At 41.6% G+C, this 14,380-nt stretch overlaps 1 protein-coding gene across 1 annotated transcript in view; it reads left to right on the plus strand.

Annotated features, from left to right (window-relative positions):
• The window catches only part of LOC147361871 (ATP-binding cassette sub-family C member 4-like), a 448,560-nt gene that overhangs the window by 202,810 nt on the left and 231,370 nt on the right, over window positions 1-14,380 (plus strand). Inside the window, exons 14-17 of the mRNA XM_086328628.1 lie at window positions 329-418; window positions 8,842-9,005; window positions 10,152-10,277; window positions 11,419-11,668. Coding sequence (XP_086184754.1) covers window positions 329-418; window positions 8,842-9,005; window positions 10,152-10,277; window positions 11,419-11,668 — 630 coding nt within the window. The remainder of the gene's footprint in view (window positions 1-328; window positions 419-8,841; window positions 9,006-10,151; window positions 10,278-11,418; window positions 11,669-14,380) is intronic.

The following is a 14,380-nucleotide window of genomic DNA, read 5'->3' on the forward strand; positions in this document are numbered from 1 at the left end:
TATGGGTCACACAGAGTCAGACACGATTGAAGCGACTTAGCAGTAGCAGCAAGTCTAAAACTATATCCTTTACACTTTGGGCAGAAACAGGGTGAGGGATTTTGTTTCTACCTCCTACTCCTCCCTTTGCTGTCCTTGTGGGTGGGGCTTCTGCCACATTAAGGAGATAAAGGGTGAACATGAGTCCCTAGAGCCCTGCTGTCATGGGTTATCCTGCTCATCCTGATACCATGCATGACCCCAAGAAAGTGTGATCCACTTTGCTATGTTTTAAGTATGAATTTGTATCAACACAGGAATCCAATTCTCTGTTTCCCTCTTATTTCAGACACTTCGCCTGAGTAACTTGGCCATAGGGAAGACCACCACAGGCCAGATAGTCAACCTGGTGTCCAACGATGTGAATAGGTTTGACTGGGTAAGTGCCCAGGGGATCCTCTTTCATTTCTCACTGGGTTCAGCCTTTTGGGAGCCAAGTGCCAGGGTTTGGTGTCAGCCAGGGTTCTGTTGAGAACCTAAGATAAGGGTTGTCATTATCCAGGTTTCATCTCTTCTATGTGCAACTTACATGTAAAAATATGTATTGTCCTGTGGATTAGAATTTTGTTTTTCTAATACTAGATAGGCAGCAGTGTTCTATCCCAGCTCGGTTAGCTTTAGTTTCCCTAAAGGTCCTCCTGGTGTAGTCCTTCTTGGCACATGCTGTCAGTGTTGCTGAACTGTCTTCCTCCTCCTCTGGATGATGAAGGCTTGGTGGGCAGGGATTGTTATTTCCCCTGTGCCCTGTTCAGTGCTGCTGCACAGGGAGCCTGTGAGGAATATGCCAAGTAGGTGGTCTCCAGACAGACTCAACTTCCTCTCAGCTGTCCATCCCCCACTCTTTCTTTTTTTTTTTACATGTACCTTATGACTATTCAGTATTTGTTTCTACTGTTTCCCCATCAATTTGCCATGAAGTGATGGGACCAGATGCCAAGATCTTAGTTTTCTGAATGTTGAGTTTTAAGCCAAATTTTTCACTTTCATCAAGAGGCTCTTTAGTTCTTGTTTGCTTTCTCCTTAATTGTGGTATCATCTGCATATCTGAGGTTATTGATATTTCTCCTGGAAATCTTGATTCAAGCTTGTGCTTCATCCAATCCAGCATTTGTCATGAGGTACTCTATATATTTTTGGGCTCCAAAATCACTGCAGATGGTGACTGCAACCATGAAATTAAAAGGTGCTTGTTCTTTGAAATAAAAGTTATGACCAAACTAGACAGCATATTAAAAGGCAGAGACATTATTTTGCCAACAAAGGTCCATCTAGTCAAGGCTATGGTTTTTCCAGTAGTCATTTATAGATGTGAGAGTTGGACTATAAAGAAAGTTGAGTGCCAAAGAATTGATGCTTTTGAATTGTGGTGATTGAGAAGACTCTTGAGAGTCCCATGGACCACAAGGAGATCCAACCAGTCCATCCTAAAGGAAATCAGTCCTGAATATTCACTGGAAGGACTGATGCTGAAATTCTAATACTTTGGCCACCTGATGGGAAGAACAAACTCATTTGAAAAGACCATGATGCTGGGAAAGATTGAAGGCAGGAGGAGAAGGGGACAACAGAGGATGAGATGGTTGGATGGCATCACCGACTCAATGGAGATGAGTGTGAGAAAACTCCAGGAGTTGATGATGGACAGGGAGGCCTGGCCTTCTGCAGTGCATGGGGTTGCAAAGAGCTGGACATGACTGAGTGACTGAACTGAACTGAATGTAGTACTAGGATGCAATCTCAAAAACGACAGAATGATCTCCATTCATTTCCAAGGCAAACCATTCAATATCACAGTAATCCAAGTCTATGCCCCGACCAGTAATGCTGAAGAAGCTGAAGCTGAATGGTTCTATGAAGACACAAAAATTTCTAGAACTAACATCCAAAAAAGGTGTCCTTTTCTTTTTCTTTTTCTTTTTTTTCAGGTTTTAAATTTTATTTTATTTTTAAACTTTACAATATTGTATTAGTTTTGCCAAATATCAAAATGAATCCGCCACAGGTATACCCGCGTTCCCCATCCTGAACCCTCCTCCCTCCTCCCTCCCCTACCCTCCCTCTGGGTGTCCTTTTCATTATAGGAGACTAGAATGCAAGAGTAGGAAGTCAAGAAACACCTGGAGTAACAGGCAAATTTCGCCTTGGAGTACAAAATGAAGCAGGGCAAAGGCTAATAGAGTTTTGCCAAGACAACACACTGGTCATAGCAAACACCCTCTTTCAACAATGCAAGAGAAGATTCTACACATGGACATCACCAGATGGTCAATACCGAAATCAGATTGATTATATTCTATGCAGCTAAAGATGGAGAAGCTCTATACAGTCAGCAAAAACAAGGCCAGGAGCTGACTGTGGCTCAGATCATGAACTCCTTATTGCCAAATTCAGACTTAAATTGAAAAAAGTGGGGAAAACGACTAGGCCATTCAGGTGTGACCTAAATCTAATCCCTTATGATTATATAGTGGAAGTGACAAATAGATTCAAAGGGTTAGATCTGATAGAGTGCCTGAAGAACTGTGGACAGAGGTTTGTGACATTATACAGGAGGCAGTGAAGACCATCTGCAAGAAAAAGAAGTGCAAAAATGCAGAATGGTTGTCTGATGAGGCCTTACAAATAGCTGAGAAAAAGAAAAGAAGCTAAAGGCAAAGGAGAAAAGGAAAGATATACCCATATGAATGCAGAGATCCAAAGAAGAGAAAGGAGAGATAAGAAAGCCTGCCTCAGCAGTCAATGCAAGGAAATAGAGGAAAACAGTATAGACTGGGAAAGACTATAGATCTCTTCAAGAAAATTAGAGATCCCAAGGGAACATTTCATGCAAAGATGGGCACAATAAAGGACAGAAATGGTATGGACTTAACAGAAACAGAAGATATTAAGAAGAGATGACAGGAATACACAGAAGAACTATACAAAAAAGATCTTCATGATCCGGTTAACCACGATGGTGTGATCACTCACCTAGAGCCAGACATCCTGGAATGTGAAGCCAAGTGGACCTTATGAAGAATCACTACAAACAAAGCTAGTGGAGGTGATGGAATTCCAGTTGAGCTATTTTAAATCCTAAAAGCTGATGCTGTGAAAGTGTTGCTTTCAATATGCCAGCAAATATGGAAAACTGAGAAGTGGCCACAGGACTGAAAAAAGGGTTTTCATTCCAATCCCAAAGAAAGGCAATGGCAAAAAATGTTCCAGCTACTGCACAATTGCAATCATCTCACACCCTAGCAAAGTAATGTTCAAAATTCTCCAAACCAAGCTCCAACAGTACGTGAACCATGAATTTCCAGATGTTTAAGATGAATTCAGAAAAGGCAGATGAACCAGAGATCAAATTGCCAACATCCGTTGGATCATAGAAAAAGGATGAGATTTCCAGGAAAGTATCTACTTTTGCTTTATTAACTATGCCAAAGCCTTTCACTGTTTGGATAACAACAAATTGTGGAAAATTCTTAAAGAGATAGGAATACCAGACCACCTTACCTGCCTCCTGAGAAATCTCTGTGCAGGTCAAAAAGCAACAGTTCAAACTGGACATGAAACAACAGATTGGTTCCAACTGGGAAAGGAGTACGTCAAGGCTGTATATTGTCACCCTGGTTATTTAACTTATATGCAGAGTACATCAGGCAAAATGCCAGGCTGGATGAAGCACAAGTTGAAATCAAGATTTCAGGGAGAAATATCAATAACCTCAAATATGCAGATGATAGCACCCTTATGGCAGAAAGTGAAGAAGAACTAAAGAGCCTCTCAATGAAAGTGAGAGAGTGAAAAAGTTGCCTTAAAACTCAACATTCAAAAAACAAAGATCATGATATCCTGTCCCATCACTTCATGGCAAATAGACGGGGTAACAATGGAAACAGTGACAGACTTTATTTTCTTGGGCTCCAAAATCACTGCAGATTGTGACTGCAGCCATAAAATTAAAAAAACACTTGCTCCTTGGAAGAAAAGCTATAACCAACCTAAACAGCTTATTAAAAAGCAGAGACATTACTTTACCAACAAAGGACAGTCTAGTCAAAGCTATGGTTTTTCCAGCAGTCATGTATGGATGTGAGAGTTGGACTATCAAAAAGCTGAGCCCCGAAGAATTGATGCTTTTGAACTGTGGTGTTGGAGAAGACTTTTGAGAGTCCCTCGGACTGCGAGGAGATCCAACCAGTCAATCCTAAAGGAAATCAGTCCTGAATATTCATTAGAACTGCTGATGCTGAAGCTGAAACTCCAGTTTTTTGGCTACCTGATGGGAAGAACTGACTCATTTGAAAAGACTGTGATGCTGGGAAAGATTGAAGGTGGGAGGAGAAGGGGATGTCAGAGGATGGGATGGTTGGAGGCATCACAGACTCAATGAACATGAGCTTGAGCAAGCTCTCATATTTGCTAATGGACATGGAAGCCTGGCATGCTTCAGTCCATGGGGTTGCAGAGTCAGACATGACTGAGTGACTGAACTGAATGAAGATGATGATGACCTCCTTCAAAAGGTCCTGTGTATGAACTGCCACAGTCGGTGTCTCCAATCCTGTAGCAGGGCACAGCCAACCCATGCCTCTGCCAGAGACTTTTGGACACTCATGGGCAAGTCTGGGTCAGTCTCTTGTGGGGTCACTGCTTTTTTTTCCTTGGTCCTTGTGCACACAAGGGTTTTTTTTTTTTTTTTTCCCTCTTGCCCTTCAAGAGTCTGTTTCCCTAGTCCTGTGTAAATTTTGGTGGCCTTATGGTGGAGTTAATGGCAACCTCCTCCAAGAGGGCTTATGCCATACCCAGGTCTGCTGCACCCAGAGCCCCTGCCCCTGTGGCAGGCCACTGCTGACCTGTACCTCCACAGAAGACATTCAAACAGGCAGGTCTGGCTGGTCTGGCTCAGTCTCTGTAGGATCTCCTGGTGTGCACAAGATTTTGATGGCCATAGTACTGGAAAAGGTCAGTTTTCATTCCAATCCCAAAGAAACTCAATACCAAAAAATGTTCAAACTATCACACAGTTGCACTCATCTCACACACTAACAAACTAATGTTCAAAATTCTCCAAGCCATGCTTCAACAGTATGTGAACAGTTAACTTCCAGAAGTTCAAGCTGGATTTAGAAAAGGCAGAGGAACCAAATTGCCAACATCCGTTGGATCATAGAAAATGCAAGAGAAACATCTACTTCTGCCTTATTGACTATCCCAAAGCCTTTGACTGTGTGAATCACAACAAACTGTGGAAAGTTCTTCAGGAGATGGGAATACCAGACCACCTGACCTGCCTCCTGAGAAATTTATATGCAAGTCAAAAAGAAAGTTAGAACTGGACATGGAACAATAGACTGGTTCCAAATAGGGAAAGGAGTGTGTCAAGGCTGTATGTTGTCACCCTGCTTATTTAACTTATATGCAGAGTACATCAAGCGAAATGCTGGGCTGGATGAAGCACAAGCTGGAATCAATCTCCTGTTGCCAGGAGAAACAGCAATAACCTCAGATATGCAGATGACACCACCCTTATGGCAGAAAGTGAAGAAGAACTAAAGAGCCTCTTGATGAAAGTGAAAGAGGAGAGTGAAAAAGTTGCCTTAAAACACAACATTCATAAAATGAAGATCATGACACCTGGTCCCATCACTTCATGGCAAATAGACAGGGTAACAATGGAAACGTTGACAGACTTTATTTTCTTGGTCTCCCAAATCACTGCAGATGGTGACTGCAGCCATTAAATTAAAAGACACTTGCTCCTTGGAAGAAAAGCTATGACCAACCAAGACAGTGTATTAAAAAGCAGAGACATCAAAGGACCTTTTCTGACAAAGGTCCTTGTAGTCAAAGCTATGGATTTTCCAGTAGTCATGTATGGATGTGAGAATTGGACTATGAAGAAAGCTGAGTGCAAAGAATTAATGTTTTCAAACTGTAGTGCTGGAGAAAACTTCTTAGAATCCCTTGAATAGCAAGGAGATAAAGCCAGTCAATCCTAAAGGAAATCAGTCCTGAATACTCATTGGAAGGACTGATATTGAAGCTGAAACTCCAATACTTTGGCCACCTGATGGGAAGAACTGAATCATTGGAAAAGACACTGATGCTGGGAAAGATTGAAGGTGGGAGGAGAAGGGGATGACAGAGGATGAGAAGGTTGGATGGCATCACCGACTCAACAGACATGAATTTGAGTAAACCCGGGGAGTTGGTGATGGACAGGGAGGCCTGGCAAGCTGCAGTCCATGGGGTCGCAAAGAGTGGGACACCACTGAACGACTGAACTGGACAGAGATCTCTTCAAGAAAATTGGAAATACCAAGGGAACATTTCACGGAAAGATGAGCACAATAATCGATAGAAATGGCATGGACCTAACAGAAGCAAAACATATTAAGAAGTGGTGGCAAGAATACACACAGAAGAACTGTAAAAAGATCTCCACGACCCAGATAAACATGATAGCATGATCACTTACCTCGAGCCAGACATCCTGGAGTACGAAGTCAAGTGTGCCTTAGGAAGTATTACTACCAACAAAGCTAGTGGGCATGATGGAATTCCAGTTGAGCTATTTTAAATCCTAAAAAATGATGCTGTTAAAGTACTCCACACAAAATGCCAGCAAACTTGGAAAACTAATCGTGACCACAGGACTGGAAAAGGTCAGTTTTCATCCCAATCCCAAAGAAAGGCAGTGTCAAAGAATGTTCCAAGTACCACACAATTGCACTCATTTCACATGCTAGCAAGGTAATGCTCAAAATCTTTTAAACTAGGCTCCAACAGTATGGGAACAGAGAAATTCCAGATGTATAAGCTGGATTTAGAAAAGGCAGAGGAATCATAGATCAAATTGCCAACATTCCTTGGGTCATAGAAAAAGGAAGGGAATTCCAGAAGAACATCTACTTCTGCTTCATTAACTATGCTAAAGCCTTTCACTGTGTGGATCACAATAAAATGTGGGAAATTCTTTAAAAGATGGGAATACTAGACCACCTACCTGCCTCCCAAGAAACCTGTAGGCAGGTCAAGAAGGAAGAGTTAGAACTGTACATAGAATAACAGACTGTTTCCAAATGAGGAAAGGAATATGTCAGGGCTGTATATTGTCACCCTGATTATTCAGCTTTCATACAGAGTACATCATGCAGAATCCTGGGCTGGGTGAAGCTCAAGCTGGAATCAAGATTGCTGGGAGAAATATCAATAACCTGAGATGTGCAAATGACACCACTCTAATGGCTGAAAGCAAAGAGGAAATAAAAAGCCTCTTGATGAAGGTGAAAGAGGAGAGTTAAAAAGCTGACTTAAAATTCAACATTCAACAGACTAAGATCATGGCATCCAGTCCCATCAGTTCATGGCAAATAGATGGGAAAACAATGGAAACAGTGGCTCACTTTATTTTCTTGGGCACCCAAATCACTGTAGATGGTAACTATAGCCATGAAATTAAAAGATGCTTTTTCCTTGGGAAAAAAAAATGTTATAACAAACCTAGATAGCCTATTAACAAGGAGAGACATCACTTTTCTGACAAAGATCCATGTAGTGAAAGCTATGGTTTTTTTCACTAGTCTTATATAGATATGAGAGTTGGACCATATCATGAAGTCTGAGCGCCAAAGAATTAATGCTATCAAACTGTGGTGCTGGATAAAACTCCTGAGAGTCCCTTGGATAGGAAGGAGATCAAACCAGTCAATCCTAAAGGAAATCAACCATGAACATTCATTGAATTGACTGATGGTGAAGCCAAAGCTTTAATCCTTTGGCCACATGATGTGAAGAGTTGACTCACTGGAAAAGACCCTGATGCTGGGAAAGATTGAGGGGCAGGAGCAGAAGTGGACAAGAGAGGATGAGATGGTTGGATGGCATCACTGTCTCAATGTACATGAGTTTGAGCAAGCTCCTGGAGATGGTGAATGACAGGGAAGCCTGGTGTGCTGCAGTCCATGGGGTCACAAAGAGTCGGAAATGACTAAGTGATGAACAACAGCAACTTCTCTTTCAGTTACTCATCCATCAGACATGAAGTCAGGTACCTCTTCAGTTTCAGGGATAAATAAGGCTTAATTTCTTCCCTAGAGAAGTCAAAGCCCATCAGGGAGGTAAATACACAACTCATTACTGGAGGGAGTGGTAGGTACCATAATGTAGACTTTCCTGGGGTTGCAGGGAGCCCCAGGGAAAAAGGCGTCTAAATTTTGGAATGGAGAGAGAGTTTAGGGATACCCTGAGATCATCTTCATTGTTGACAAAATCAACATTTTCCTTCCAGTGTGCCTGTCTGCTTCTCCCTGGACATCCCTGAACCCAGCCTTGTGCTGCCCCAGAACAGCATCATCTGGGGAGGATGCTTCGATTTCTGCTTCAGCAGGTTTAAAACCCACTGAGATCATTTCTCGGAGAAGGCAATGGCACCCCACTCCAGAACTGTTGCCTGGAAAATCCCATGGATGGAGCAGCCTGGTAGGCTGTAGTCCATGGGGTCGCTAAGAGTCAGACATGACTGAGCGACTTCCCTTTCACTTTTCACTTTCATGCATTGGAGAAGGAAATGGCAACCCACTCCAGTGTTCTTGCCTGGAGAATCCCAGGGAGGGGGGAGCCTGGTGGGCTTCCGTCTATGGGGTCGCACAGAGTTGGACAGGACTGAAGCAACTTAGCAGCAGCAGCAGCAGCAGCAGAGATCATTTGTATTTAGGTTCCTGTCTCTTCCTTCAGAGCAGATTGTTTCTAAATTGTGTGTTTATGGTTTTGCCTTTATACAGTTCTAAGAAGACTTTGTCTTTTTCTTTTAAGGTAACAATATGCTTGCACAGCCTGTGGATTGGGCCACTTATGGCTATCACAGTAATCATCCTGCTCTGGATGGAAATAGGAATATCATCTCTTGCCGGGATGGCACTCCTTATTATTTTGATGCTTTTGCAAAGCTTCTCTGGGAAGTTGTTTTTATCACTCCGGTAAGAGAAACACTGGTTTAAAAAAATAGATGATATGTACTTGGTGAATCCACAGTCTACTCTATGCTTTTGTTAAAACAACAACCACCACCTTCTCTGATCTCTTTTTTTGCATGTGTTATAGACCCTTCAGGCTTAGCTACTGGAGACTCCATCCTTAAACCAAAGACTGATCTTGAAAGGGGAAAGGTGAAGCCATTTTCTGGCTCTTCCTGGAATTGCACTTGAATAAGTATAGTGTCTGTAAGCAGAATTTACCTAAGTCCAAGTTATTTAAACATTATTAAATAGTAATCATCCTATAGGCCCAATTCAAGCTGTGTATTTTTGGTATGTTTGTATTAGGATCATTTTCAGTTATTTAAGTTCATGTCTTGTTTTTAATTCACTGTTTGCATTAAGTTATCAGAACTCCAAGGGCATAAAGACATAAATTTATAAAGCCCCATAGTATCAGCAGCTCATGTGATAAGAGTATCTAGTGATGAAGGGTCTAATGGTGATGAATTAGACTTGAAATATATGTCAGGGGATTGGAGCTGTGTTGTTGTTCAGATTGTCAGGTGATGGAGATGTTGTACTGTTTGAAGCACATTGAGCTCTTTTCCTTTCTTTTTTTGGTGACTTTATGCATGTTATTTTTCTCTACTTGGAATTTCATTTCTTATGGTTACCACAGAAAGATGTTCCTTATCCTTTGAAGCCCTGTTTGAGTGCTACCAGGTCTCTGAAGCTTTTCTTGCTCTCCTTTCCCAGTGGAATTCACAGCCCCATCTTTTCTGATCCTCAGCACTTTAATCCTATTTTATTAAAGCACTATGTCTTTCCATTAGATTTGGGTGTCTTCTGCCTTCCCTACCTGACCACAACCTCCCTGGGCAGGTGGTTTGTACCTGACTTACTTCAGGTCTTCCTTAGCCAATACTGCAAGTTCTCCAAGTTACTTGTTGAATTGGGCTGAATGGTTGACTTCCTAACTGAAGTCTTTCTCCATTTGTACTTTGAGTAGGACCTGCCTGCATTGTCAGCTTAGGAGAGCTGTAGGAAATCATTTGATCCCTGGTCTCTGACTGTGCCACTGCTGCTGTCGGTAAGGAAATTTTGGCTGTGATCACTAAGGCTCATCTCTCATGTGTGTTCCCATAGGAGTAAGATTGCAGCTTTCACAGACACCAGGCTCAGGACCATGAATGAAGTTATAACTGGCATCAGAACAATAAAAATGTATGCTTGGGAAAAGTCATTTGCAGAGCTTATTACCAGATTGAGAAGGTAACTTTCTGTATATGTCAAACCACAGTTCATACCTTTTTATTTCCTGTTTTTACTGAATGGTTTAAAAGTATTACTGTTCTTTTACTTACCATCCTCCTAAAAGAAAAATATATACACTTCTTTCTTATATAGAAATGAAATTTCACATATTAATACCCTAAAACTCAAGAAAGCAATGATCTTAAGACGTTAGTATTTGAGTTGATGACATTTAAACTAAAACTACAATGTATGTTAACATAGAACAAAAGGGAAGATTGTAGAGATTGGGTATATTTGTATTGGGCCAAACTTTATGAATCAGTATTTTTTATTCCAAACAGAGCCATGAAAATACCATTCCTTTTGAATTTGCTTTAGGTTTATAGAAATTTTGTCCATCTTTCATTTAAATAGCTGATGAGTGTTTATACTCCAGCACAAGGTATTCATAATTCTCTGGATGCATCCTGTTACCTTTCACCTTTGCACCTTTGTGAGGGCCCCTCCCTCTGCTGGGAATACACTCTCTCATCCTTCTTCTCTGGCTTCCACCAGCCCTGACTGACTCCCACTCATCTTCTCAGGGCCCATGTATGTATGAATTGCCCTGACTTTACTGCTCTGGGTTACACATCTCTGCTTTGTGCTCCCATGGGGGCCATGCTGGCTGCCTCTCTCTAATGTCTTGGTGGACATGTGAAATTTTAGTTCCCTGACTAGGGATCAAACCATGGATGCTGTGTTAAAAGCACAGAGTCTTAACCACTGGGTAACCCATCTTCTTTTTTAAGTTCATGAACTCCTGGAAGGGACAAGTTCTCTCTCTCTGTCATCCTCAAGGTACCCTGCACAGGACTTGTGATTATGAATGCTTGTTGAATGAATGTTCAAACTCAAGTGTTATTGACCCAAAATGTTTAAAAGTGTGACATTAAGCCTCCATTTACTTGGGAGAGTGAAGTGGTAATGAAATGTGTGGTCCTTGGGTCAGGGCAGAGCCCCAAGTGTGCATTGTATAGTGTCTCCATGATGTGAGGGATGGTTTATCTTAATCTGTGTCTACTCCCTAGAAAGGGGCCACTCACACAGGGCACTTGAATTCATAGCTTGGATGTTGATGCTTCTTTTAAAATCTATTTCCTTCTCTCTTTTACAGGAAGGAAATTTCCAAGATTCTGAGAAGTTCCTACCTTTATGGAATGCATTTTATATTCTTTGACACTGCAATCAGAGTCATCCTTTTTGTCACCTTTACCACCTATGTGCTTCTTGGCAACACAATCACAGTTAACCAAGTGTTTTTGGCCATAACACTGTACCAAGTTGTGCAGTTTACAGGCCTCCTCCTCTTCCCCATGGCCATCGAGAATGTAGCAGAAACAGTCGCTAGTGTCCAAAGAATCAAGGTATGGTGACAGATAACTTTTTAAAGTTTTAGGTAGATTTTAGGTAAAATGGTTCCTTTTATTTGGTGTCACTGTGTGCCAGTTAGATGAGATTTAATGCTTTTGGGTATAGCTGGTAGATGTTCCAAAATGTCATACATATTCCCCTCTCTTCTTTGGTAGAATACATTACAAATAATGTAAGATCACTGCTCATTTATGAGCAGCAGTAGCAGAGGCACAGGGTTCTTGATGTACAAGTGATGGCTGCAGGGCAACTAAAATGTCTAAAAGCAAAAGAAGTAAACAGATTGCATCTCCTGTGTTAACTTTAATGACTAGCAACTGTGTTCAGTCCTGGGGTGAATTGGATTCCTCTCTGAGTCTGGAGGGAAAGAATTTGATGAGAGGTCTTGCCCCTTGGACAGGAAGAGTGGCCTCATATTCACTTAATTCATTCTTTAAAAATGGTTTCTTTCCTCCACAGATGGTTTGCTTGTTGATTTCTAAACATGCCTTTTGGATCTGACTTGTCCTCTTTACCCTTACTCTTTATTTATTTATTTTTTTTTTTTTACTTTTTTTTTTTTTTTTTACACACTGATTCAGGGCTCCCATTTATGTACACAGCCAGTCCTGCGCCAGCTAGCATCATGTCGGGTGGGCTGATGTTGACTCCCTGGTAGTGTTCCAAGCCCCGTGACAGCTGACTGTGTGTCTGGTAGACTGTGTCTGATTCTTTAGTGTAGTGCCCGGACCATACTGGACATATCATGGGCATCAAATACATACTGGATTGACTGAAACAACAGTTACAGGAAATGGCTGGGAGCCTACAGAGGCCCAGGGTGGCCCAACCTGCACTAGAAGCTGGAGAAATGCAGAGGGAGGGAGCAGACTGGGGTTGGCATTCCTGGAAGATTGATCTTTGGTGTGTATGTGGTAGTGTGTTTCAACTTAGGGGAGCTGGATCTTATCAAGAGTGGAAATAGATCTGACTCTTCCCTTTGTTTTCTGTGTCTGTCTGTGCATCAAACCAGCCCAACTGGACTCAGTGGGCCTGCTCTCTAAAGAGAGGAGTTGTGGCTAGCACAGCCTGGTGTTCAATGAGACTCTGCTGGCCTGGCTCCTGGTCTGGGCTCTTGAGTCTTGTAGATAGTTAGGAACACTCAGTCTTGATTAACAAAGTTAGTCCGAAAGTCTTGTCAGCCATCATGAGATAAAAGATTAAAACCATCAGACTTTATGCTAAAATGTATCTGGAGTCCAAAGATGATCATGACACAGAATTTCCTTCTGTTTGGAGTTGGGCAGTCTTTTTTCTCTCTCTCTCTCTCTCTTTTTTTTCTTATTTTCATTTTATTTATTTTTAATTGGAGGATAATTGCTTTACAATGTGTTGATTTCTGCTTAGATCATGAATCAGTCATAATTATACATATATACCCTCTTAAACCTCTGACTCTTTTCAATCCCATGGACTGTAGTCCACCAGGCTCCTCTGTCTGTGGAATTCTCCAGGCAAGAATACTGGAGTTGGTTGCCATTTCCTTTTCTGGCAGTTCTTCCCAACCCAGGGATCGAACCCAGGTCTCCCACATCGTAGGCAGATTCTTTACCATCTGAGCTACCAGGGAAGCCCTATTTTCATTTATTTATTTATTTTTAATTGGAGGATAATTACTTTACAATGTTATGTTGATTTCTGCCATGCAATGTCATGAATCAGTCATAATTATACATATATATCATCTCCCTCTTAAACCTCCCCCCCCTCCACATCCCACCCCTCTAGGTTATCACAGAACACCAGGTGGAGCTCCCTGTGTTACACAGCAACTTCTCTCTAGCTAACTTGCTCAGTCATGTCCAACTCTTTGCAACTCCCTGGACTGTAGCCCACTAGGCTCCTCTGTCTATGGGATTCTCCAGGCAAGAATACTGGAGTGGGTTGCCATTTCCTACTCCAGGGGATCTTCCCAACCCAGGGATTGAACCCGTGTCTCCTGCATTGGCAAGTTGATTCTTTACTACTGAGCCAGCTCTGTTTTACACTTGATAGTGTATATATGTCAGTGCTATTTTTCTCTCTCAACCTATGTCCCACCCTCTCCTTCCCCTGCTGTGTCCACAAGTCTGTTCTCTACATCTGCTTCTCCATTCCTTCCCTGCAAATAGATTAATCAGTATCATTTTTCTAGATTCCATATACATTAATTTATGATATTTGTTTTTCTTTTTCTGACTTACTTCTCTGTATATAACAGGCTGTAGTTTCATCCACCTCACTACAACTGACTCAAATTCATTCCTTTTTATGGAATTGCCAACATTTCTTGGATCTTACAGAAAGCAAGGCGATTCCAGAAAAACATTTATTTCTGCTTCATTGACTATGCCAAAGCCTATGACTGTATGGATCACAACAAACTGGAAAATTCTTAAAGAATTGGGAATACCAGACAATCTTACCTGTCTCCGGAGAAACCTGTATGCAGGTCAAGAAGCAACAGTTAGAACTGGACACAGAACAATGGACTGGTTCAAAATTGGGAAAGGAATACAACAAGGCTGTATATTGTCACCATGTTTATTTAACTTATATGCAGAGTACATCATGATAAATGCCAGACTGGCATTTGTGAGTTATAAACAGGAATCAAGAATGCTGGGAGAAATATCATCAACCTCAGATATGTAGATTATACTAGTCTAATGGCACAAAGCAAAGAA

The sequence above is a fragment of the Bos grunniens genome, chromosome 12 (assembly GCF_055505025.1).
Source record: "Bos grunniens cultivar Pamir isolate PY7600 chromosome 12, Bosgru_T2T1.0, whole genome shotgun sequence".
In the NCBI taxonomy this organism is placed as follows: Eukaryota; Metazoa; Chordata; class Mammalia; order Artiodactyla; family Bovidae; genus Bos; species Bos grunniens.